The sequence below is a fragment of the Taudactylus pleione genome, unplaced genomic scaffold (genome assembly GCF_031769625.1).
Source record: "Taudactylus pleione unplaced genomic scaffold, aTauple2 ptg000282l, whole genome shotgun sequence".
Lineage (NCBI taxonomy): Eukaryota > Metazoa > Chordata > Amphibia > Anura > Myobatrachidae > Taudactylus > Taudactylus pleione.
The window spans coordinates 16,268,285-16,294,624 of NW_028284684.1; the positions used below are offsets into that span (position 1 = coordinate 16,268,285).

General features: G+C 40.8%; 1 protein-coding gene across 1 annotated transcript in view; it reads right to left on the reverse strand.

The window, feature by feature from the left end:
* Positions 1-212: 212 nt before the first annotated feature.
* The window catches only part of DNAH10 (dynein axonemal heavy chain 10), a 270,391-nt gene continuing 244,263 nt past the window's right edge, over positions 213-26,340 (reverse strand). The window contains exons 65-79 of the mRNA XM_088482144.1: positions 25,513-25,786; positions 23,152-23,256; positions 22,784-22,938; positions 21,975-22,129; positions 19,156-19,339; positions 11,802-12,002; positions 11,391-11,600; positions 5,776-5,871; positions 4,412-4,583; positions 4,109-4,240; positions 3,423-3,634; positions 2,830-2,997; positions 2,221-2,401; positions 1,469-1,614; positions 213-492 (exon numbers count right to left, since the gene is read on the reverse strand). Of these exons, the coding sequence (XP_088338270.1) occupies positions 346-492; positions 1,469-1,614; positions 2,221-2,401; positions 2,830-2,997; positions 3,423-3,634; positions 4,109-4,240; positions 4,412-4,583; positions 5,776-5,871; positions 11,391-11,600; positions 11,802-12,002; positions 19,156-19,339; positions 21,975-22,129; positions 22,784-22,938; positions 23,152-23,256; positions 25,513-25,786 (2,538 nt within the window). The 3' untranslated portion in view covers positions 213-345. The remainder of the gene's footprint in view (positions 493-1,468; positions 1,615-2,220; positions 2,402-2,829; positions 2,998-3,422; positions 3,635-4,108; positions 4,241-4,411; positions 4,584-5,775; positions 5,872-11,390; positions 11,601-11,801; positions 12,003-19,155; positions 19,340-21,974; positions 22,130-22,783; positions 22,939-23,151; positions 23,257-25,512; positions 25,787-26,340) is intronic.

Here is a 26,340-nt window from a genome sequence, read left to right on the forward strand (position 1 = left end):
TATGAAAATTCTGTCAATGTCCCAATATTTATGCACCTGACTGTATGTATGTATGTAGGTAGGTATATATATATATATATATACATATATATATAATGATAAAGATAGATAACTACTATTTATGCAAGTATTTGTTTTTATATGGCTATTATTATTTAATATGGGGGATGTGATGAAAATTGACATTAACAAACAATAATAGAAACAAAACATTTGGCAAACACCATTTATTTGTTTATCTTGTATATATCTAAATATAGAAACATTTAACATGAAAAATATATTATTTGTTATTGCGACACTGTATTGTTGTACCATGACTGTATTAGGCTGCATTGTAATAATCTAATCGGAGTTGAGAGTGAGGCACACTCCCTGCAGCACCCAGTGTGAGATGTGCTTCGTTGTATAGAGGTCAGCCTCAAACACCAAACCAACTCCCATTGCGTTCCTCCGCATAGATGTGGTGTAGACAGGCGTCCTGAATGTGTTCTGTAGAGTACAAAACAGCCATAAAAGCCACATTCAGAAATATTTCCTTCCACTAGCTTTTACTATTACTACATCCAGATATTCAGAAAATTTTTAGATACACAACAATGTTTTCCAACTTTAGTGAATTACATACAATCCCCTAACACCCTAGACACCCAGCTCCTAACACAGCACCTGTCCAATCATAAGCCAGGAGTTCTACCTGTGCACCAGATCCCTTCTCCCTTACAGATCTGCAGCATACCCCTCCTCATACATCATTACAACCCTTACAAAGTATGTAAAGGTGGAAACCCCTTTCAGTAGAAAACAGTATATTTTTCTTACTCAGCCAAGATAACAGTTTCCAGAACAAAAACATTTATGTCTGAGAAGCTTCTCCTACAGCCGTGCATTCATAGAACAAGTAAATATACTGGCAGACGCTTCTTTAAGGTCCGAAGTAGCCAAATAATATGGAGGTAATTGATTTGACCACTGAAGAGCGTTACATTTAGTGAATGTTTATATAGTAACATTCTGTATTTCCCTTTCCAGGATGGCGGAATGTACTATTACTCTAGAAGGACGCAAACATTCGGACACACTAAATCCAGCAGCCGGACCACATACACAGAATAACCCACGGAGAGTCAACTTTATTTGAAGGGAATAATCCAGTGGTTCCCAAATTTGGTCCTCAAGTCACCCTAACAGTCCAGGTTTTAAGGATAACCATGTTTGCGCACAGGTGACTTAATTAGTATCTCAGTCTTTTGATTTAACCATCTGTCCTCAACCATGGATATCCTTAAAACTTGGACTATTAGGGTGTCTTGAGGACCGCGTTTGGGAACCTCTGGAACAACCATTGATTTTCACAATATTTAATGTTATTTAGTTACAAGTACATAATCCAGGATTGTAGTATTCGGATCCATAGCAAAGACAAGGTTCGATTTGGCCAATAATGAACTACCTAATAGCGACTCACCTGTAATTTGAGACGATGAGCTTCAATTGGGATAACCTTCAATACTGGAAGCTCCACTACAAGGACTTTGGGTTTACTTTTAATTAAACATGATTTCTCTATGTCCCAGTCAGCTCCCTCCAAGTACAGGCCAGAAATAAAGCATCCTGCATAGAGGACATGAGAAGATGGAACTCACATATAACATGTCTTCTATGTTTACAGACAGACAACTGTAGTAAAGACAGCTTACACATTAAAAGCAAATGTAGGGCACAAATATTGGGCTTCAGTGTATTTGTATGAGCTCTTGAGCAAACAGGAAAAATAAATCCTGTATTTTGTGTATGTTTTCACTAACTAGAGTGTAATAGCTGCTTATATGACACTTAGTAACCTTTCACTGCATGGTTTTCAATGTGGTCTGCCAACGTGGAGTTATGCCAGATGGTTTCCACACCATGAGGGTTTACATTTGGCATTTGGTTTCATTGATATACATATGGTATCCTTGAAGGACATTTATATAATGAGTCTTACTTGTCTGTTGTACCAAAGTGTTTAAAATGCACCTATTGTCTACGCACATCTGCCTATATTGTGTAGTGACAGCTGCACTGAGTAATATTAGATTTGTTACTAAAACTGCATGAAATCACTGCCAGCAGAGGTTACTGTACCAGTCCTATAACTCCACACCAGAGAGATCTCGTACACAGAGAAATACGCACTAATGCTCCTGTAAAACAATATAATTAACACAAGGTACTCACCCTGTCCAGGTCTCTCTGTGACCTCATCAGCTGTACGAAACTTGGTGACCTCAGTGTACAAAGTGGAACGATCAAGTGGCCATCCATTCTTCCTGCAAGTGGCTTGAACAAGAGCAGTCAGATAGGACTCCGGAATATGTAGACCTGACAGCCACATGACGTTTGGCTCATTGTCATTCACCTGGAACAATAAATGTTACCATCAATTTAGGGCAACATATATAAACTTATGGCAAGGGCCCACTAAAGAGTTTTGAAAATTGTACACAGGTATAGAAACAATGCATTTCTATGCTTACTCCACATCATTAACTCATTGCGTATAAGAGAACACCTGATGACACAAACTACAGTCGTTTAAACCCTCTGCAGTCCTAACGGCACCTTTCTTAATCTTCTAACACCAGAACTGCATCCAATAGACATAGCCCTATTGGTGGACTTTGTATACATCCACACTGCAGCATGTTGGACAGCACACTAATTAGAATTGCTGCCTTGAAGCAGTTTGGCCAGTGGCAGATCGTGTCTATTTACTGTAAATCTGTCCCTCAGACTTCATTAAAAAGAATAGAGTGCAAAACTTATACCATGAGCCTTATATCATACCCATGAGGTGTACTGATTGTAACGTCTTCTGAAGTGAATCATCCAGTTTCCCAAAGACTTTAAAGTATCAGGAGCCAGTCTTCGCCATATGTTTGGAATCTGCCCATTGAACAGTGCTCGAGCCACTTCATCTAACTCATTGCTCATTCCAACTTCCCCAGCCAAAGCCTGCAGACAACAGAGTGGAAAGTAGTAATCAATACAGACAAGCCGGATATATGATGAGATCCTCACAGGCAGGTGGATCAAATTAGTGCAACAGATGTTTATTTTCTTTAGCAAAACACACCGAAATAAAAAGATACAGAATGTATTATGATTTCTAAGGGCTCTTACACACTGGCCGATTGTTATGATCGATAATGATATAGTTGAACGATATATCGTTCACATCGTCCAGAGTGCATGAACTGAAAGACGAACAATGCGTGCTCCCGTGGGTCGTTAACGATTTCCCCAGTGGTCTGTATATGCAGGACAATTTGGGGATATCGTTCAGCCAATGACCCGCAATAGTTCCCATACAGCATAGGGCTTTTATACAAGGTATGGGAAGCATGACATGGACATCCTCTGACCATACTCTCTGTTACCTTCTGCAGTTCAGCCAAGGACCTGGACATGCGGATGATCAGATTGTTAAACCTCTCCAATTCCTGCAGTAACACCACAGTGGTGGGTGAGATTTCCAACCCCAAATTCTTTCTAATCTGATCTAGATCAAATATTTGCGGCAGCTTGTTCTCAATGTCCTTTGCCACTTGGCCGATGTACTCATCTCTGCTTATACCCGTGCCGGATTCACCTGTAGTGATAGTAAGGTAAAGCATTCACATTTTCTATAAATAGTGTGGTATACAGTAGTTGTGTCAGGGGAGCTAGACCAATACAATTTCATAACTTATCTGCTTTAATAGGTTTGATAAATAAAAAGTTACGTTCACAATACATACATATTATCAAGATTTATTTCTGAGATATAGTTAATTAAAATTAACCTGACAAAATATAAAAAACAAACACGTGTAATTAAATGAGGCACCAGTCTCTGAGAGAACCTGTCCCTCTCTCTGATGTCATGTCCATCCCACCCCCCACCTCCTTCCCTCATCTCCCATATACTCACTTGTTAGTAAAACAACCTGAACTCACATATTTATTAATGAACTCTCATTATTTCAAGTGACTGGTCCTTTAATACCAATGTCCTAATACATAGATAAAGCTAATATTACATAACATAGCTGTAAACGTGTGTGGGTATTCAAATTACAGGTACCTGTTTGTGGCTGCAGCTCCAGGAGGTGAGACCACATATCCCGAGCTGCCTGTGTGTAGTATCCAATTTCAGCATTAGAATGGAGGCCAAACACCTCAGGGGTGTTAGCAAGCGGAAGGGATTCTATCTCCTCTGTTGATAACGAAATATTAAATACAAATAGCTTTAAATGCTTTGCAAACAATTCAATATAATGGATTAACATATACATTTCAGTGTCTTAGACTGAGGGTCATATTACTGCTTTGTTCCTCTATAGACAATTATTGTGCACAAAGAAAGTCTTAATTCTGATGATCTTACCAACAAAGTCATCTTTTACGTCTCCACATGGAATTTTGTAATCAACCTCCTCATTTTTATAGAAATGGAACACCTGGAATGTGTCAAATATAAAGTCACCCAAATATTCGTCCATGTAGGTGGTGAGAATGCGACGGTCAAAGCTGTCAATGGCCCGTCCCCCATACATGACCTGCAGAGATACAGTCAGAGGTCAAAATGCTGCTTGTAGCAATTATCCTCCATTAGCTTGTTGGGAGACAGATATGTGTAATTATCAGTGAATATTTTAGACCCAAGTAAACCATATAAAAATGATCGAGACATCTGTGTCTGACTTGCTAACTATATGTATAAAAGCTGGTTAGTGGTGATATAATTGTCATATTGGATGTTCCAACTACGGCCCTAACTGTGTGGAGTTTGTATATCCTCCCTGTGCTTACGTGGGTTTTCCCGGGTACTACGGTTATCTCCCACAATCCAAAATATACTGTTAGGTTAACTGGCAATTATTCTCTGTAAATCGCTGCGAAATATATATGTGCTATATAAATAACTGGTAATAATATAATAATGCTTTAGAGACTACAGTTAATCACTCATGGGGGTATATTTACTACAGTGAGAATTTTAGAAGTGGAGATGTTGCCCATAGCAACCAATCAGATTCTAGCTATTATCTTCTACAGTAGAAGGTGCTAGATAAATGTTAAGTAGAATCTGACTGGTTGCTATGGGCAACATCTCCACTTCTAAAAGCTCTCACTTTAGTACGTATACCCCAAGGTCTGTAACTAGAAGTTACTGTGTAGTGATCGGTGTGAGCAGCAAACCACAAACCTCATTTCACCCAATGGCGTTTCTTCTGTGTGCTGATCTAAACATGTCACTTGTTAAGAGAGAAATAATTATCATTAAAACAGCTCCAGCATAGAGCTCAATATCTCATCCATTTTTCCAAATGCAGGAAGACTAATGTATTGTATGAATTAAAAATGATCACGGATTTTCCATGCTTAATTTAATTAGAATTATAAATGTAACATACACAGCACTGAAGATGCTGCATTGTAAAATATTGCCCCTCCCCATCTCATGTGCGATGTAGGAGTACTGTAATTCTCGGTCATACTGCACATCGCCAAGAACTGAATTGCCCCCATAGAGAGAGAGAAGAAAATAAACCCATCTGCTACAGACTTTATGAGTCACCCATTATGCTTAAGAAGAAATATAAAAGTGTAATCTGCTATTAGATTATTGTCTAGGATGTTAGAACTCATTATTCATTGTGATTTACTGTAAGATGCATAAACTGCTGTGCATATGGGAAGTAATAAAAATCAATAACAATATGGGAAATAGTAGAAAGAGTAACAAACCTCTCCAATTAGGTACTTGAGGCTTCCCCAGGGTATCCTGGTATCATGCTGTGTGTAAGCTTTGGTTAGATATGTATGTAATATCTCCATGCACACCTGGACAAAAACAATGTAATATACACTGTCACAGGAAATCATAAAGACGATATACAAAATGCAACTAATGTTGAATGTCATTATATGGATTAGAAAAATAACCTATTAAGCTCAGTTCAGCAAAATCTAAAAGCGCATTAAATAAAAGTGAAACAGTAACATTAGGATGGCTTGGGCTTCTCCTCCTTAATCATGCTTGTACCAAAATCCTGCAAAGTGCTATCCAGGCTTTGTCCTCATATAATGCTATAATAATATACTGTATCGCACAAAAGTTATTTATGATATGCAAAAACATTGTTATATGTACAAAAGCGTTTAATTATCCTAATGTACCTCACACATACTGCATACAGTGCATCCGGAAAGTATTCACAACGCTTCACTTTTTCCAAATATTGTTATGTTACAGCCTTATTCCAAAATGAAATAAATTCATTTTAATCCTCAAAATTCGACACACAATACCCCATAATGCCAACGTGTAAAAAGTTTTTTTGAGATTTTTGAAAATTTAATAAAAGAAAAAAACCACTAAGAAATCGCATGTACATAAGTATTCACGGCCTTTGCCATGAAGCTCAAAATTGAGCTCAGGTGCATCCTGTTTCCACTGATCATCCTTGAGATATTCCTACAGCTTAATTGGGAGTCCACTTGTGGTAAATTCAGTTGATTGGACATGATTTTGAAAGACATACACCTGTCTATATAAGGTCTCACACTTGACAGTGCATGTCAGAGCACAAACCAAGCATGAAGTCCAAGGAATTGTCTGTATACCTCCGAGACAGGATTATCTCGAGGCACAAATCTGGGGAAGGGTACAGAAAAATATCTGCTGCTTTGAAGGTCCCAATGAGCACAGTGGCCTCCATCATCCATAAATGGAAGAAGTTTGGAACCACCAGGACTCTTCCTAGAGTTGGCCGGCCATCTAAACTGAGCGATCGGGGGAGAAGGGCCCTAGTCATAGAGGTGACCAAAAACCCGATGGTCACTTTGTCAGAGCTACAGCATTCCTCTGTGGAGAGAGGAGAACCTTCCAGAAGGACAACCATCTCCACAGCAATCCACCAATCAGGCCTGCATATTAGAGTGGCCAGACGGAAGCCACTCCTTAATAAAAAGCACATGGCAGCCTGCCTAGAGTTTGCCAAAATGCACCTGAAGGACTCTCAGACCATGAGAAACAAAAATGTAACTCTTTGGCGTGAATGCCAGGTGTTATGTTTGGAGGAAACCAGGCACCGCTCATCAGCAGGCCAATACCATCCCTACAGTGAAGCATGGTGGTGGCAGCATCATGCTGTGGGGATGTTTTTCAGTGGCAGAAACTGGGAGACTAGTCAGGATAGAGGGAAAGATGAATGCAGCAATGTACAGAGACATCCTGGATGAAAACCTGCTCCAGAGTGCTCTTGACCTCTGACTGGGGCGACGGTTCATCTTTCAGCAGGACAACGACCCTAAGCACACAGCCAAGATATCAAAGGAGTGGCTTGAGGACAACTCTGTGAATGTCCTTGAGTGGCCCAGTCAGAGCCCAGACTTGAATCTGATTGAACATCTCTGGAGAGATCTGAAAATGGCTGTGCACCGACGCTTCCCATCCAACCTGGTGGAGCTTGAGAGATGCTGCAAAATAGAATGGGCGAAACTGCCCAAAGATAGGTGTGCCAGGCATGTGGCATCATATTCAAAAATACTTGAGTCTGTAATTGCTGCCAAGGTGCATCAACAAAGTATTGTGCAAAGGCTGTGAATGCTTATGTACATGTGATTTCATAGTTTTTTTAATTTTTTTAATTAAATTTGCAAAAATCTCAAAAAAACTTTTTACATGTTGTCATTATGGGGTATTGTGTGTAGAATTTGTGGACAAAAATGAATTTATTCCATTTTGGAAAAAGGGAAGCGTTGTGAATACTTTCCGGATGCACTGTAGTAAATGCCCATCCATATTCTACCATAGAGAGCCACACCTGGAAATCACTCTGCACCTATTCGGCAGCATTACAAGACTGGCTGGTAAGGCGATTTCTGGGCAGAATAAGGGTTCTGCCTAACATGCCTTTAGCATCAGTGTCACCCTTCATTCAATAAAACATTTAGATCGTCTTTCTAAAACATCACTTGTTCCATTCTCACTTATGTCTTGACCATGTTTTTTTAGTCTCTTTATTATAATTTAAAAGAAAAAGAAGGCGAAATCACATCATTATGCAGTGCAATAATACATAAATTCAAATACAAAATAGACCATTATTCTCATACATTATATAAATCACCTTATGAGCATATACAGACATTCAAAGAATCATGGCTCAGGGTCTTTATAGTACAATACAGCAATAGAGGTGAACAAAAAAAAAGAAACAAATAACAGACTCAGCAAGTCATGGCGATTACAAACGAGGGAGAGGGAGGCAATGGGGAGGGGGATGGAGGGGTGGGATGGAGGGGAGGGGGGTACAGCCCTGCCTAGTTGGTGGTGATCTGAGCAAGAAATCTAGATAAAAAGAGTCAACCATAAAAATCTATATAAATCTACATTTAGAGTAAAATGAGAATTAAGAGGGACCCAAGGTTATACACAACAATAAACAGTTAGCTATGAAACCACAGTGTCATTAGACAATTGCCTGTTTAGATACCATGTTATATCCGCCTGAGTTGCATGATCCAAAAGTTCTATGTAAAGACCCCATTTAGTATAACATTTTGAGACTCCTTTTCTATGTCTTGAATGAGAGAAGCGTCTCTCAAAGTAAAGAAGTTTTAGTAAAGCGGATATAACTTGAACTTCAAGTAAAGATTAATGGATAGATATTGTCCATTTCCAAAGAATAACTTTTTTTGCCGTAGTTAATAAAACTGAGGAGTGGAAATAAGACGAGGCATCCCGCCCCTGAAGCACGGGAACCCAAATATCAAAATTGCAGAAGAGCATAGGACTAATATTAAAAGGTAAAGGCAAACCAATAAGGGTTTAAAAGAATTGTAAAATTTTGTTCCAAAAACGATTCATTTTCCTACATTCCCAAAAGTAATGTTGGAATGTTACCCCTGGTGGTGCACATTTTATACAGCATCCAGACTCCTCATGAACAAAATGCCTCCTCTGAGCAGGTGAGATATAAGCCCTATGAAGGAACTTTATGCGAACTTCTTGTAACATAGAACTAAATAAATATTTGAAAGTATTGGAGTAATATTTAAGTAAAAAAAAAATCACACGAGGGAGATGCGGAGCCACGGGTCTGAAGAAACCAGATCCGAGAATATTTCATTTTATAGTGGTTCGTCTTAATAAAATGGAATAAGAGCTTCAGTGCATCAGAGGGGGGTAGGGTAATGTTTGTAGTGGTAAATGATATTGCATAATGACAGAGCTGTAAATACATACAGAATTGCAATCGATATCTGGACCATCTTTATTGCATGTGTATCTTTCATGTTTTCCATTGTTTGTACCATTACAAGAGAATTTTTATAAATATACCTAGCCATATAACGAGTTAGATGACTTTCTATTATGCACACATGTAAAAACACAGGACCTCATTCAGAGGCGGTCGCAAGAAGCGATCGCTCTTTCTGAATGAGAGCGGGCGCTTCTTGTTTTTTGGTGCGGCCTCCTGGTCGCAAACTAAGCTGTGGGTTACCACCCACAGCTTAGCTAGCGACCAGGGTGATGGTCGCGATGGTGATCACCATCGCAACCATCGGGGCTTTCGACCAGACCCTAAGGTTGGGTCTGGGCACTCGCAAGCTCCAAGCCCCAGGGAGCTTTCTGATGTCAGTGCAGCCGCCCACAAAACGGTAGGCGTTCGTTAAGGAACGCCTCCGTTTTGGAAACCACCCCCCCTGGCCCGCCTACAAAAAGGGGCGAGCTGTCGATCAACAGCGACAGCCGCCCCTTTTGTGGCGAGCTCCGGAGCGAGAGAGTTTCTCTCTCGCTCCGGGGCTTGCGCACGTGCACACTGGTGCTTGCGACCAGGTCTGAATGACCCCCACAGTCCCTACAGAAAGAAGCTCTCATCATGAATCAGGTAATGCACTGTACATGGACCTTTAGTCTTATTTAAATATCTCATGCTTCAATACATCATCTAATTTTTGCATCTTGGCACAATGTGTGGCACATGGGCACGCCCAGTTGTATTTAGCTAGTATTGGTTAAATCTGCCAAGCTCCTCACATCCCATAATGATAACTTTAGTAGATTGCGCATCCTATAAATATGGGAAGATTTGCACATAAGCAAGGATTGTTCTGCAGAGGTGCTCTATTGCATCTTCATTTATGACACCTACTGTGGAGGGTACTTTGCCACGTTCTGATGTCCAGAACAGAACTCATTCCCCAAAAGGGGCAGATAGGGTTAAGAATCCTGCTTCTTACTACAACAATGGTCTTACACACAACTGCAGTACCTGGATGTGACTAATTTGGTGTGTGTGAAGGTATAATGGATTGTGGGATCCAGTGGACGGGGCTTCCGACGCTGACTAGCTGTGATAACATTTGTGAAGAGTAAAAAAAAAAAAAATGATCGGACTTTGAAAACTGGTGTCAAGAGTCGTTCCTTTGTAAGCAGATTCCTATACTACATATATATGTAACTTAGATCTGCAGTTAATATATATGATAGAAATCTATGTACTGTAGTGTCTCCTGCTGCAGAAGGACTGGGTTCCAAACATTTCTGGCCTAAATCTGTCCAGGAAGGGAATGATTTTCCCATAAGAAACTATTTCAAAATTGGCCATGTAAGTGGGTGACCATACTTGGGAAATATTGGTCCACTTTGCCAATATCTGTACCTGTATCACAGCATGGTAAGCAGTCAGACTGTAGACACTCACTAAGTTGACATTCATGTCAGTACCAGGGCCGGATTTAGGCCACACTGTCAGCCTCGATGTCTCTATAAATATGTAAAAATAGAAAAACTGCAGAAATACAATTTTAATACATATGATTTATGGCGACTGTGTGGCCAGCTAGGCTGCTGGTCATCATCATGCTGTCATAATGATGGGCCTATTTTTACATGGAGGCCTGGAGCTGGAGCTCCATCCACCTCATTGTTAATCTGGCCTTGAGCAACACCAAAATGTTGAATGTTATGACGTTGACATGGTTAAAATGTGGACATCTAACAGGTAGACATCTAGAAAATGTTGACATGGAGAGAACATTAAGGTTAGAGTTAGCATTAGGCTAAAAACTGCTTGTTGACATTTACTATGTCGATATGTTGTGGACATGCTGACTATGTCGACATTATGTATGTCAGCATGGTGACTGTTGACAAGATATACTGCATGAGGCAGCATTAGGCAGAAGTGCACTGCTGTAATGCCACACATGAATAAACATGGTAAAGCTGCCTTGCAGTACAGTGACTGTTCTATGATGTTTATTTGGTGGTTCAGTGTTACCAGTCACCACTTCTACTTCCTAAATTTGCTGGAAAGTACAATCATGAAACTAATGTCAAGTGGCCATACCTGGAAATCAGACTCATTGAAATCATAAGGCACATTCCAGCCAATCTTCCCAAACTTCCTTCTCTCCTGCACCACAGCATGGAAAAAGGTCAACACATAGACCAAGGATTTGAATGCCGGATGTTGACACGCATCCAGAGCTTCATGGGTGATCTTGAAGTATGTTGCTCTCATGTTCAGCTTCAGCCCATTAGGAGGTTCTGTAACAACCTGCAGAGCACATGTATTATAAACTGTTTATCTGTACATAAACATCAACAGGATTGAACACCATCATCTTCATATAACCAGAGGTCCAGGTCATATTCTGGGTGTCCCTGTACAGTTAGTATTGCTATTACTATAGCTATATACAATGTTCTATTTTCAGTTGCTTATTAATTTATTTTAATTTCCAGGGAGTATAATTACCTTGAGGGATTTCTGTAGAATACCAATAGGGAAGTCTTTGGTGGGATCTGTAGTGAGCCACAGGCGGAAGTCTGGGTGAGGCTTCCTGATCATCTCCAATGCTTTTTCTAAATCTTTCAGCCACTTCACCAGGAGGTGGCAGTTTTGTAACATGAGCCACTGTCCACGAGATACTGCTATCTCCAGGAGCTGAAGGGCAACCTATCACAACAAATGTTACATGTTAAATTATACTTGTCATTAATTTATACAGTGCCACATATATCATTGTAGTTGTTGTCACTGATTTATAAGGGGGGGGGGGGGACATCAGAGGTGCAATGGTACACATAAATAGGTCAGTCATGTACAACAAAGACAAAAAGGACCAAAAGAAAATAAAGGTTTGGGGGAGTGGGGGTGGATCCATCGTCCTCAGTCATATATTCTTGCCAAGGAGCTACTTGATCAAGGGGGAGACACAAAGGTGGAGTAAGGAGTGTTAGTAGTCTCCGTCAGAAATACAAATTAAATTTTGGAACTTTCTGGATGATGCGGCGTCGAGGTGTTTTAATAAAATTGGACAATAAAGTTTTTGGCCGCAATTAAGATATGGACCAAAACATACCAATCATGTTTAGGGAAATCTGTGGTATATAAATGTATAATGGACACAAGCGGGGATGGTTCAATGGGGATGGAGAAAACATTACAGATCACAGTAGTGACCTCTCTCTAAAATGTCTTAATGAAGGGACTAACCCAGAGGACATGATATAGGTCTCCATCTTGGGAACATTTGCGCCAATAAGAATTAGGGCTAAATTTACTAAGCGGAGGTTTTTGTGGCATTTAGAAGCCGCCAGAAACCTGTTTTCATGTAAAATTGCTAGCATTTACTAAAGGTCTGTATGGTTGTCTAAATATAATCCGCTATCGATCCCTGTAGGATTAGAAAGTATTTGGTAGCATTTATAAGTATCCTGAGAGGACAAATCAAAATGAGTTCGGAGGAGGTCAAAGGGAGGCACAGAGGGCCTGATTGAGAGCCAGACGCTATTTGCGGACGGTCGTTCAGGAAAAGGGGGTGGCTATTCAAATGAACCGTTCGCTCTTTGCGGTCTGTTCACGCCTCCATGTCTGAACGAGCGAACAAATCTTGCGGTCGTTTTTTGGATAACTACACCCCCTGGCCGCTCGCAACCTACGTCATGTCCGCTATTTATTAGATTAATCGAGTACATCGACCAGCGTATGAACTACTCGCTATTCTTGTGGTTGGTTTTCCCTACCACAATCTTGCGAGCAGTTCTGACTATAAAATAACCCAGTGACGTGGTCAATGACGCTGCTGTATTAATTATGCACACCCATAAAACGCCCGTTTTGACCTTTAAGCATGCCTGCGTTCGGATCTCCACTCCCCGTTTTCAAGCACCTTCCCGTTTTCCAACCCACATACGCCTCCTCCTGTCACTCAAAATAGCAGGCATTCGCTATTTAGCGAACAAACGATTTTCGGCCACACTGACTGGTTCGCGCATGCGTATTAAAATCCGTACGCATGTGCAGTTGGGCAAACATCGCTCGGAACGAACGAGCGGCCGCTTACGAGTGGCTCTGAATCAGGCCCAGAGTTTGCTGGCAATAAATCAGAGTCAGAAAATACCCAGAGAGAGTCATGAGGAGACATTAAAGTCAGAAATTAGCTTGGCTAAAACCAACAGGGAGAGGGAACAGACAAGCAGGGCAAATTTCTTATTCAAAGCAATAAACTCACCCACCAAGGGGCATTTTAAAACAGCCCTTACAGATGTGTCCTCTTACATCTAGCCTGAGCTGCCAGGTCCCATGCAACTCTGCAAGCGACGGGCATCTTTTTGTGCTGGAAATGCATCTAAGTTGCAATGTGATGTGACTAGGATGCACCAGTAGACTGAGCTGATTACTTTGATATGTGACACTTGTATATTTATGTGCACCTGAGTCTGTATATGATGCACAACGGAACTTGGAATGAAAAGAGCTGAGGCCGCTACATTGTAGCACTTCGTATACAGAATCACAGACTCAGTGGCACATATCAAATTAATCAGTGCAGTCTCCCATATACAGACTCAGTGGCACACAGGTGTACAAGTGTCACATATCACATTAATCAGTGCAGTCTCCCATATACAGACTCAGTGGCACACAGGTGTACAAGTGTCACATATCACATTAATCAGTGCAGTCTCCCATATACAGACTCAGTGGCTCACATGTGTACAAGTGTCACATATCAAATTAATCAGTGCAGTCTCCCATATACAGACTCAGTGGCACACAGATGTACAAGTGTCACATATCACATTAATCAGTGCAGTCTCCCATATACAGACTCAGTGGCACACAGGTATACAAGTGTCACATATCACATTAATCATTGCAGTCTCCCATATAGAGACTCAGTGGCACACAGGTGTATAAGTGTCACATATCACATTAATCAGTGCAGTCTCCCATATACAGACTCAGTGGCACACAGGTATACAAGTGTCACATATCACATTAATCATTGCAGTCTCCCATATAGAGACTCAGTGGCACACAGGTGTATAAGTGTCACATATCACATTAATCAGTGCAGTCTCCCATATACAGACTCAGTGGCACACAGGTGTACAAGTGTCACATATCACATTAATCATTGCAGTCTCCCATATAGAGACTCAGTAGCACACAGGTGTATAAGTGTCACATATCACATTAATCAGTGCAGTCTCCCATATACAGACTCAGTGGCACACAGGTGTACAAGTGTCACATATCACATTAATCAGTGCAGTCTCCCATATACAGACTCAGTGACACACAGATGTACAAGTGTCACATATCACATTAATCAGTGCAGTCTCCCATATACAGACTCAGTGACACACAGATGTACAAGTGTCACATATCACATTAATCATTGCAGTCTCCCATATACAGACTCAGTGGCACACAGGTGTACAAGTGTCACATATCACATTAATCAGTGCAGTCTCCCATATACAGACTCAGTGACACACAGATGTATAAGTGTCACATATCACATTAATCAGTGCAGTCTCCCATATACAGACTCAGTGGCACACAGGTGTACAAGTGTCACATATCACATTAATCAGTGCAGTCTCCCATATACAGACTCAGTGGCACACAGGTGTACAAGTGTCACATATCACATTAATCAGTGCAGTCTCCCATATACAGACTCAGTGGCACACAGGTGTATAAGTGTCTCATATCACATTAATCATTGCAGTCTCCCATATACAGACTCAGTGGCACACAGGTGTACAAGTGTCACATATCACATTAATCAGTGCAGTCTCCCATATACAGACTCAGTGACACACAGATGTACAAGTGTCACATATCACATTAATCATTGCAGTCTCCCATATACAGACTCAGTGGCACACAGGTGTACAAGTGTCACATATCACATTAATCAGTGCAGTCTCCCATATACAGACTCAGTGACACACAGATGTACAAGTGTCACATATCACATTAATCATTGCAGTCTCCCATATACAGACTCAGTGGCACACAGGTGTACAAGTGTCACATATCACATTAATCAGTGCAGTCTCCCATATACAGACTCAGTGACACACAGATGTATAAGTGTCACATATCACATTAATCAGTGCAGTCTCCCATATACAGACTCAGTGGCACACAGGTGTACAAGTGTCACATATCACATTAATCAGTGCAGTCTCCCATATACAGACTCAGTGACACACAGATGTACAAGTGTCACATATCACATTAATCATTGCAGTCTCCCATATACAGACTCAGTGGCACACAGGTGTACAAGTGTCACATATCACATTAATCAGTGCAGTCTCCCATATACAGACTCAGTGGCACACAGGTGTATAAGTGTCTCATATCACATTAATCATTGCAGTCTCCCATATACAGACTCAGTGGCACACAGGTGTACAAGTGTTACATATCACATTAATCATTGCAGTCTCCCATATACAGACTCAGTGGCACACAGGTGTACAAGTGTCACATATCACATTAATCAGTGCAGTCTCCCATATACAGACTCAGTGGCACACAGGTGTATAAGTGTCTCATATCACATTAATCATTGCAGTCTCCCATATACAGACTCAGTGGCACACAGGTGTACAAGTGTCACATATCACATTAATCATTGCAGTCTCCCATATAGAGACTCAGTAGCACACAGGTGTATAAGTGTCACATATCACATTAATCAGTGCAGTCTCCCATATACAGACTCAGTGGCACACAGGTGTACAAGTGTCACATATCACATTAATCAGTGCAGTCTCCCATATACAGACTCAGTGACACACAGATGTACAAGTGTCACATATCACATTAATCAGTGCAGTCTCCCATATACAGACTCAGTGACACACAGATGTACAAGTGTCACATATCACATTAATCATTGCAGTCTCCCATATACAGACTCAGTGGCACACAGGTGTACAAGTGTCACATATCACATTAATCAGTGCAGTCTCCCATATACAGACTCAGTGACACACAGATGTATAAGTGTCACATATCACATTAATCAGTGCAGTCTCCCATATACAGACTCAGTGGCACACAGGTGTACAAGTGTCACATATCACATTAATCAGTGCAGTCTCCCATATACAGACTCAGTGACACACAGATGTACAAGTGTCACATATCACATTAATCATTGCAGTCTCCCATATACAGACTCAGTGGCACACAGGTGTACAAGTGTCACATATCACATTAATCAGTGCAGTCTCCCATATACAGACTCAGTGGCACACAGGTGTATAAGTGTCTCATATCACATTAATCATTGCAGTCTCCCATATACAGACTCAGTGGCACACAGGTGTACAAGTGTCACATATCACATTAATCAGTGCAGTCTCCCATATACAGACTCAGTGACACACAGATGTACAAGTGTCACATATCACATTAATCATTGCAGTCTCCCATATACAGACTCAGTGGCACACAGGTGTACAAGTGTCACATATCACATTAATCAGTGCAGTCTCCCATATACAGACTCAGTGACACACAGATGTACAAGTGTCACATATCACATTAATCATTGCAGTCTCCCATATACAGACTCAGTGGCACACAGGTGTACAAGTGTCACATATCACATTAATCAGTGCAGTCTCCCATATACAGACTCAGTGACACACAGATGTACAAGTGTCACATATCACATTAATCAGTGCAGTCTCCCATATACAGACTCAGTGGCACACAGGTGTACAAGTGTCACATATCACATTAATCAGTGCAGTCTCCCATATACAGACTCAGTGACACACAGATGTACAAGTGTCACATATCACATTAATCATTGCAGTCTCCCATATACAGACTCAGTGGCACACAGGTGTACAAGTGTCACATATCACATTAATCAGTGCAGTCTCCCATATACAGACTCAGTGGCACACAGGTGTATAAGTGTCTCATATCACATTAATCATTGCAGTCTCCCATATACAGACTCAGTGGCACACAGGTGTACAAGTGTCACATATCACATTAATCAGTGCAGTCTCCCATATACAGACTCAGTGGCACACAGGTGTACAAGTGTCACATATCACATTAATCAGTGCAGTCTCCCATATACAGACTCAGTGGCACACAGGTGTATAAGTGTCTCATATCACATTAATCATTGCAGTCTCCCATATACAGACTCAGTGGCACACAGGTGTACAAGTGTCACATATCACATTAATCATTGCAGTCTCCCATATACAGACTCAGTGGCACACAGGTGTACAAGTGTCACATATCACATTAATCAGTGCAGTCTCCCATATACAGACTCAGTGGCACACAGGTGTACAAGTGTCACATATCACATTAATCAGTGCAGTCTCCCATATACAGACTCAGTGGCACACAGGTGTATAAGTGTCTCATATCACATTAATCATTGCAGTCTCCCATATACAGACTCAGTGGCACACAGGTGTACAAGTGTCACATATCACATTAATCAGTGCAGTCTCCCATATACAGACTCAGTGGCACACAGGTGTACAAGTGTCACATATCACATTAATCAGTGCAGTCTCCCATATACAGACTCAGTGGCACACAGGTGTATAAGTGTCTCATATCACATTAATCATTGCAGTCTCCCATATACAGACTCAGTGGCACACAGGTGTATAAGTGTCTCATATCACATTAATCATTGCAGTCTCCCATATACAGACTCAGTGGCACACAGGTGTACAAGTGTCACATATCACATTAATCATTGCAGTCTCCCATATACAGACTCAGTGACACACAGGTGTACAAGTGTCACATATCACATTAATCAGTGCAGTCTCCCATATACAGACTCAGTGACACACAGGTGTACAAGTGTCACATATCACATTAATCAGTGCAGTCTCCCATATACAGACTCAGTGGCACACAGGTGTACAAGTGTCACATATCACATTAATCAGCACAGTCTGCTGGTGATTGGTAATCACATCGTTTTGCAACATTTTCGGCAAAAAAGACGCCCTGTGCTAGCAGAGTCCAACGGAACCTGGCGCGCCGCGAGGAGCTTTTTGTGAGACTGCAGCAAAGATGTATAAGGACCCATTTGTACATCGCTTTTACTCTCTCATGATTTGATAGAAAGCTAAAATGGCCCTTACAGCCTTTGTCTGCTGATTCTACAGGCAAAAACCACCACTGCCAGCATAATCCTTTACAGCAATTTAATATGAAGTAGAACCAAAGTACATCCCACTCCCCTTTTTACTCAATCATTGTGTCTTGATGTTGCCTCATGCAGGAATCTTTTTAGATTTTTCATATACTCAAATAACTTCCAAATGTCACTACATCTTCATTGTCTTATCTGTTGTGACTTTACTCTTCATGTATGAATTCATCACCTTTTATTATCTTTACTGCTTCATGTGTATCTATATAATAAATCAGTGGGTGCTTGTGCATGTCTCCGCTAATGGCTCCCAATCTGGTAGGGATAGAGAGTAGGGACCGCAGAAAAGTGAAGCCTGGGGTAAATGTATTTGTGTGTGAGGGGGGTACCCTCCGACCCACCTAATAATGGGGCTAGTAGTAATATGCTAGTAGTAATATAAAGTTGTTAAAATTAAGTTGAGCTTTTTGGGTTAAGAAAATAAATGTAAATCACTATGTAGTGGCACTGTACATAATCAGACAAACCATAACCCAATAGCACTGTATATATGGTAGATCCGTTCATCAAAGCAAAACAACTTAGAATCTACATAGCGGTTGGGAAATATAGAACATAATAAGAGTTCATAAAAGTTGAGATACTTACTTTTTCCTGCCCCTGACCCATGGCAAGGAATTTAAGGCGATTTCCACCAAATCCTGACCTATCTGCCAACTTCATGAGGTCACTGGCAGGATCAGACCCCGGACTCAGGATAAAGACAATAGGCGAAGTTGGAACACTCTGTTCAAATATAGCTTCGAAGCTTATAACTGGTGGCTGTACATACCTAAAGGTTGTAACAAACATTATCCTGTTAGTATATTAACTGTAATAATGTACAGTACGTGAGTGTGACCCACCTAAATGGGAATCGGTATGAATTAACCTGACAGCGGCTGCCCAACATGGGTGAAAATCCAGATCGTCCCCAGGTAAGTATTTACTAACCTAACCTCCCCACTCTAATCATAACCCTCCTTAGGGGTGCCTAACCCTAACCTTCCCCCCCAGTGCCTAACCCTAATCCTCCCTCTAAGTGCCTAAACCTAACCCCCCCTTCCCCGCCGCCAAAACCTAAGTCCCCCGGGGGGTGCCTAAACCTAAGTCCCCCCCGGGGGTGCCTAACCTTCCCTCCCACTAGCCTAACCCTCCCTCCCACTAGCCTAACCCTAAACTCTCGGGGGGGTGCCTAACCCTAAGTCCATCCCGGGGGTGCCTATCCCTCCCTCCCCCTAGCCTGACCCTAACCTCCCGGGGGGGTGCTTAACCGTAAGTACCCCCCCGGGAGCCCTAAACCTAACCTTCCCCCCCCACGGCTGTCCGCAGCGGCGCCCGGCATCACTTCGTTCGGGATGCCGGGCGCTGGTCTCCCGGCGTCGGTAAAATGACAGGCGTCTAGATTTAGACGCCTGTCATTTAACCCTCGCTGGGATAAAGTAGTCGGAAAGCCGGCCGTCGGGATTACGTCCGCCGGCTTCCTGACTGCATACCCCTAAATGAGCTTGGCACATTCACATAAATGTGCCCAGGGCTACAAAATAGTCAAAAATAAACTTGTTCCAGCTGTAGAAAGACGATACATTGCAAAATCAAATCATGGATTAACATTCTGATATGTAAGTGAGGAAAATGAGAGTTCACTGGGCACAGTGGGAGCAATAGCTTCATGTGGATGGCGGCACAGAGCATTTGTGCAGTATGAGTTTTACATTGTATTAATACCTTAAAAATGTTCTTCCAGATTGTACATAATACTCTTTAATATAAAAAAGTAAATTTAAAATATAATGATGAATCATGAAGCATTTTTACATTCATGACACTTGTGTGAGTATGTGTTTTTATACTGGTTATAATGGATGGAATATACTTGTCCTGAATGCAGCAGTGATAACCTAAACAATGATTATTTCACTATTACCATTAGGGAACCTTAGGACAAGTCATTAAGTTCTAAATTTAGGTTGCAGGGAAGAGACATTTACATTGGTTAAAAGACTAATATAAAAAGACAAATGTTAGGTGGCTGTTTATCAAAGACCATTGAGAAGACTGGTAGTTATACAGGACTAAGGCAGCAATCACATCAGATTACATTATATGTGACCCGGTGGTTAAAGATGTAGAATCTAGAATTTATTATTTCTCTAATGGTCTGCTGCACTCTCCAGCAGTGACATGGTTACAGCAGGCAACCCATAAATTGTAAATGAGGAGCATGCACTAAGCCAGTACCACAGCTGCTCCCAATGGTGCTTTATTCTGGTTGTCTGGTCACGCTGGCTCCAAGATAAGTGTTCCCGTAAACACAAGTATGTCACACTGCAAGCAGCAGGCATATTTCAGGCTACATTATACATGTACATATAGCGGCTTACCCTCTGTAGAGTTGGGACAATAAAAAAATCCCATTAGATTTGCAACATACAGGGGGTCATTTACTAATTGCATAATTTATGTGATGCAGCATAACTTTACCTATGTAACTGCACACAGAGTTACCGCTTCTCACAGGCATGTGTGTAAGCCATGGATAGATTGGTTGAATTTGGCATTTCGAGTAAAGCCGTAGCTATATTGAAACACTGGTCAATTACTAGTGTTTTTCTGCAATAGGATAACAGATTAAGGCAGCTCCCCAGCCTCTCACTTTCATTTCACATAACAAATATACGTGCGCAATGTATGCATTAGTGTATGGATTCCGTATTAATTACACCCTGATGTCCATCTAGGATTAGTGGTTGTTTCTGGGTTAGCATATACACAACCTGGTAGAGATTTTCCAAGTCTGTTTGCAATACCATAAAGTCATGATCACATTCAAATTCACACAAATCACCACCTCAACCAGCTCATGAAATCAAAATTCATAACAGATCTGTCTTGTCTAAAGGAAAGTCTTGAGCCTAGCTTGTAGTAGCATACACTATAGCCCGCTTGTAGTAGCATACACTATAGCCCGCTTGTAGTAGCATACACTATAGCCCGCTTGTAGTAGCATACACTATAGCCCGCTTGTAGTAGCATACACTATAGCCCGCTTGTAGTAGCATACACTATAGCCCGCTTGTAGTAGCATACACTATAGCCCGCTTGTAGTAGCAAACACTATAGCCCAATTCACACACAGTTTATGCACATCAGGTTGAGGTCTTAAAATGACACCCTCCATCTGTAGTGCAAAGATACATCTTGGGATAAAAATACAATTATCTGAATTTATTCTCTCTCATAATCCCTGGAAATGTACATATACAGTAGAAGAGTCATGTATGTACATTTTTAAGTTCTGCCATGTACATTAGTTGTTATAGAACAACTGCCTTATAAATATTCCATGTGATTGTTGGCCTAGGTAGGACATGAATTATAGTAATCATTAATTTGTAGCACTTCTCAGTCAGTGAGATGTCACTTACTTCTCTCCCATGGTGACTGTGACATAGTCTGTTACAGCTCTGTACACACGGTCTACTCTGAAGCATCTCAGCAGCAGCAGTTTTTGAAAGGTAGAAAGTTTATCATTGTAGCCCAGAGGGAAGGGATACTGCTCCGGAGTGTCCAGGTCATACCACTAAATACAGAGCAGAAGAATACAATTCCTGATGCTTTCTGTAGTATAGGATGGATAATGACAGCAAACATCTGATAGGTTGCTATGGGCTACAACACTTTTTCCTCTGTCACAGTTTTCAGTAATGTGCTTCATTGCTTATACCACATATAAAACCATTGTATGCATTGTGCAAAACGCCCTCTAGTGCTCCATCTGGTACTACACATTGCTCTGATCACATTATGAAGTTAAAATGTAAGTTATTTGTTGTGAAATTAATATTTATTAAGTAACAGAAGTATGTAATGACAACGAAATTAGCCGACTAAGGACCTAATTCAGAGATGTACACTTTTGCGTCTTTGTAAGCAGCGGCTAATGCCGCAGGAGGCGTCTAGCATAAAAAACGTCTACTATTTTCTTAATGTCTTCTTTTTTTGGGTACCATGTTTCTGATCTGTGGTGATCTTTCTTTATAAGTAACAGTACTGCGTTTACCCATCTCCTTGTATACTTATTTGTTGAAAATAATAACATTGTTTAAAACATTTTTTTTAAAAAGCCACCTGTAGCCAGCATCGCCATTGGGCTTGTGTACATCACTGAATTAGGCCCTAAATAGTAATATTCACCTTTCTGTGATTTACATGCTATAACTAAGATCTCACTTACAACTTTCCATTCTGAATCATGTCTCTCCACATCATCAGGAAGTGACCCAAACAGGGATGGGAAAAATTCAGAGAGGCGGATGATGTCTTCCCATCCTTGGTCTAGGAGCCAAGTACATGGCTTCTTTCTCTGGCTTTTCTCTAGTGATATATTTCCTAAATGAGAAGGAAGGATCTAAATACACCAAACCTAAACCAAAATCTGGATTCCTATCACAACACAAAATATATTACGCCCCCAAAAAACTAAGAATACATCAGAGCTGTCCCCCAAGTTTGGGCTGTAGCCCGTAGTGCTACTATTTCTTCACTTAGATTAGAAAATGGCTGCAATAAGAGGCCCTGCAGATACTTCTCTGGTTGTATTACCTTTTAGGAAAAAGTCCAGCTCCTCCTGTGGCACCCTGCCATCTGCTTGTTCTATCTTTATGGTCATATTGAAGGAAAACAGCAACTTATGTCTCTCAAATAAGCCTGAAATAAAATGTCCGTATTGCTTTTAGTTTGTCATTCATCTTACAGCTCACAATTTTTAAAAATGGAAAACCGTGACAGCCATGTGACCTGACGGTTACTCTCACACTTCCGCTAAGGTCCCAAATACAGGTAACAGTTATAGGGAACCAATTCCAACCTATACTGGTCATTTGGGTTGCTCAGGAGTTTAGCTGATTAGAAAATAAGAAAATAAGTGTTGTTAGCTAATTATTCTGGGTGAAACAAAGTCACTGTCCGGGGGGATATGGGAGCTCTAATGGATACACATTTCATAGGCAATAGTACATTAAATGGTGTAAATGTATAATTCAAATACTGATAAGTAATACTTTTGCTATGAAGGTCTTAAAAGCCATTGTTAACAGCTAGATTATTATTACTCAGTTCTAAAGAATCATCAGCTTCCGCAACACAATGCAAATTAAATAATGCATACAGGCCTACATAACAATGACATGATGTTAACATTTCTGCAAACATGAGAGAAGAGACATGAGAACACTACTCAAAGGAAATAAGAGATGGGCAAACATGTAAATTGAAAGGAATCGGTATACATTGCCGGCGGACTAAATACAGACACTGGAATCCTGACTGGGGCTGGTAAGTACTCTAACCCTCCATAACCCTACCCCTCACTTAGTGGGGCCTAACCCTAACCTCCCCCGGGGGGGTCTGTCTAAACCTAACCTTCCCCCAGTGTCGACTAACACTAATCCCCTCTTCCCCTAGCCTAACCCTAACCCTCCCCAGAGGGTGCCTAACCCTAATTCCCCCCGTGGGTGCCTAAAACTAACCCTCCCCCCTGAGGCTCTCAGCTAACAGTCCACGCTTACCTTCATTCGGGATGCCGGGCATGGGATTTCGGCATCTGGCTAAAGATAGGCGTCGGTATTTAGACGTCTATTTTTAATACAGAGTCGGGCTTCCAGCGTCGGGATTCCGACATCCGGCATTCCGTACGCCGGTAAATGAACTGCATCCCAATAGAAAGACTACAGCGTGAGAAGCTCTGATAGATGTGAGTGAGGTATTATGTAATGGGGTTAGGGTATAGTCTTGCCTAAATAGATTGAATTTTGAGAGACCAAGTCAACAATGCATAGAAATCTATATACCGATGTATGAGTACACATTTCTGGTGTGCATGCACAATACAGAAATGCTTGTGCTACATAAAACAAATTGATGTGCAATGCATCTAATTCTAAATGATCCTCTAAATGTTAGGGGCTGTTAATAATGTACCAAGGGGTAAACTTACTAAGATGGGAGTTCTATTAAGAAGTGATGTTGCCCATAGCAACCAATCAGATTCCAGGTATTATCTTCTAGAAGGTGCTACACAAATGAGAAGTAGAATCTGATTGGTTGCTATGGGCAACATCACTTCTTAAATAGAACTCCCATCTTAGTAAATTTACCCCCTAAAATCAACACTGTACAGAGTTACCATGAAGCTAACTGGATTTACCATGGCTCCCCTGCACCAACAGGGCTCAGATAGAGCCTGATTCAGATTCACGCAATGGCGATTTTACGTAGCAGAGCGATTGTTTGTGACTTTGCTTGCGCAATAATTACTGAAAACCCCTACGATGTAGGCTTTACAAGGAGTGTGCACACAAAAGTGCTCTTGTGATTGATTCAGACGTTATCGGTAAGGTGCTGGAAAAATGTCAATGCAAGTGGCTGCGTTCACAGTTGGACAGCCGCAGGCATAGGTGGCAATTTTTGATGGTGCGACTGATGGTGGCATATAAGGATGCACCAATCGGGATTACAGTATGCACGGGCGCTAAAAGTGGGCATCTCGGTCCTTGCACAATCAGCCGCATGAATGTACACAAGGGAAGGAGGTTGTAGACCATTTGCATAAATTTGCCAATAGACACTGCTGTGTTCTCTTTTGCACGTGACTCAGAATCAGCACCATAGTTTCTAATAATAGGCTCCAATAATATGACCCTACATCAGACCATGTAAAGGATAATACATTCATTTAAGTGATTTGGATGCTGTCATATCAATACTGCAGACATTAAATTGGTCAAAGTGATATTAGATTTGTTTATGCAAGAAAAATGTAGCTTCACTGTCTAAGGATAGTGACATTTGGGTTTTGCTTGCTGTAAATCAGGGGTGATCCAATGCATCATAGGTCAGTAAGAGAACCGCTAGTTATCTATGTGAATTACAGTGCCTGGGCTGTATGTGAAAGAAAATGCTAACCTGTGCATCCATAGTTATAAATGTTGAACGTCAATGTGTCCATTATGTTTTTCAACCTTTTGACTAAAATACCATCAGGCAAAGATTTCCGCAGTGATAAATCAAAGACAGCCAAGAACGATGACAGTGAATATTGGTACATTGAGTTGACCAGTGCCATTTCAGACAGGACAAAGAAGAGTATGGCACCACGCTTGGCAGCGGGTCTATAGCCATCTCGTAATTTATCGATGTCAACCGCAGTCTTCTCTGCTAGTTTCAGTTTTTCTGATACCTAGTTGGAAAAGAAAATGTAAACAACATGATCTTGAACATTGCTTAAAAATAATTCTAATATTATCTTGTTATTGTACACTGCTGTTCATTGTATTATGCAAATATTCTAGACATAGGAAAAATAGAAAAAGGTATGGTGCGCAATTACAATCCAGTAAGAACAAATAAATAAAATGATGAATTAATTAATTAATTGACTCTACAGAGCTGCTACAGTTGGAGGGAACTGCAACCCACCAAAAAGTATATGAATAGAAAGAATCAATACTGTAGCGCTAGTAAAGGCAATAAGCAATTTAATATCAATTATAATAATAAATGAATTTGAAGAATATACACCCATTGGGGTTATAACTTAGTGGAAACTCTCCCCGATATCACTATTATTGTGTATATACCAATTTTTGGAATACATTTGCTACTTTTCAAAGTGTTTTTATATTTACCTTTTATAAGATACAGTGTATTGATATTTGTGCACATGCTTCAATGTTTCATTTATTATTATAATTGATATTAAATTGCTTATTGCCTTTACTAGCGCTACAGTAT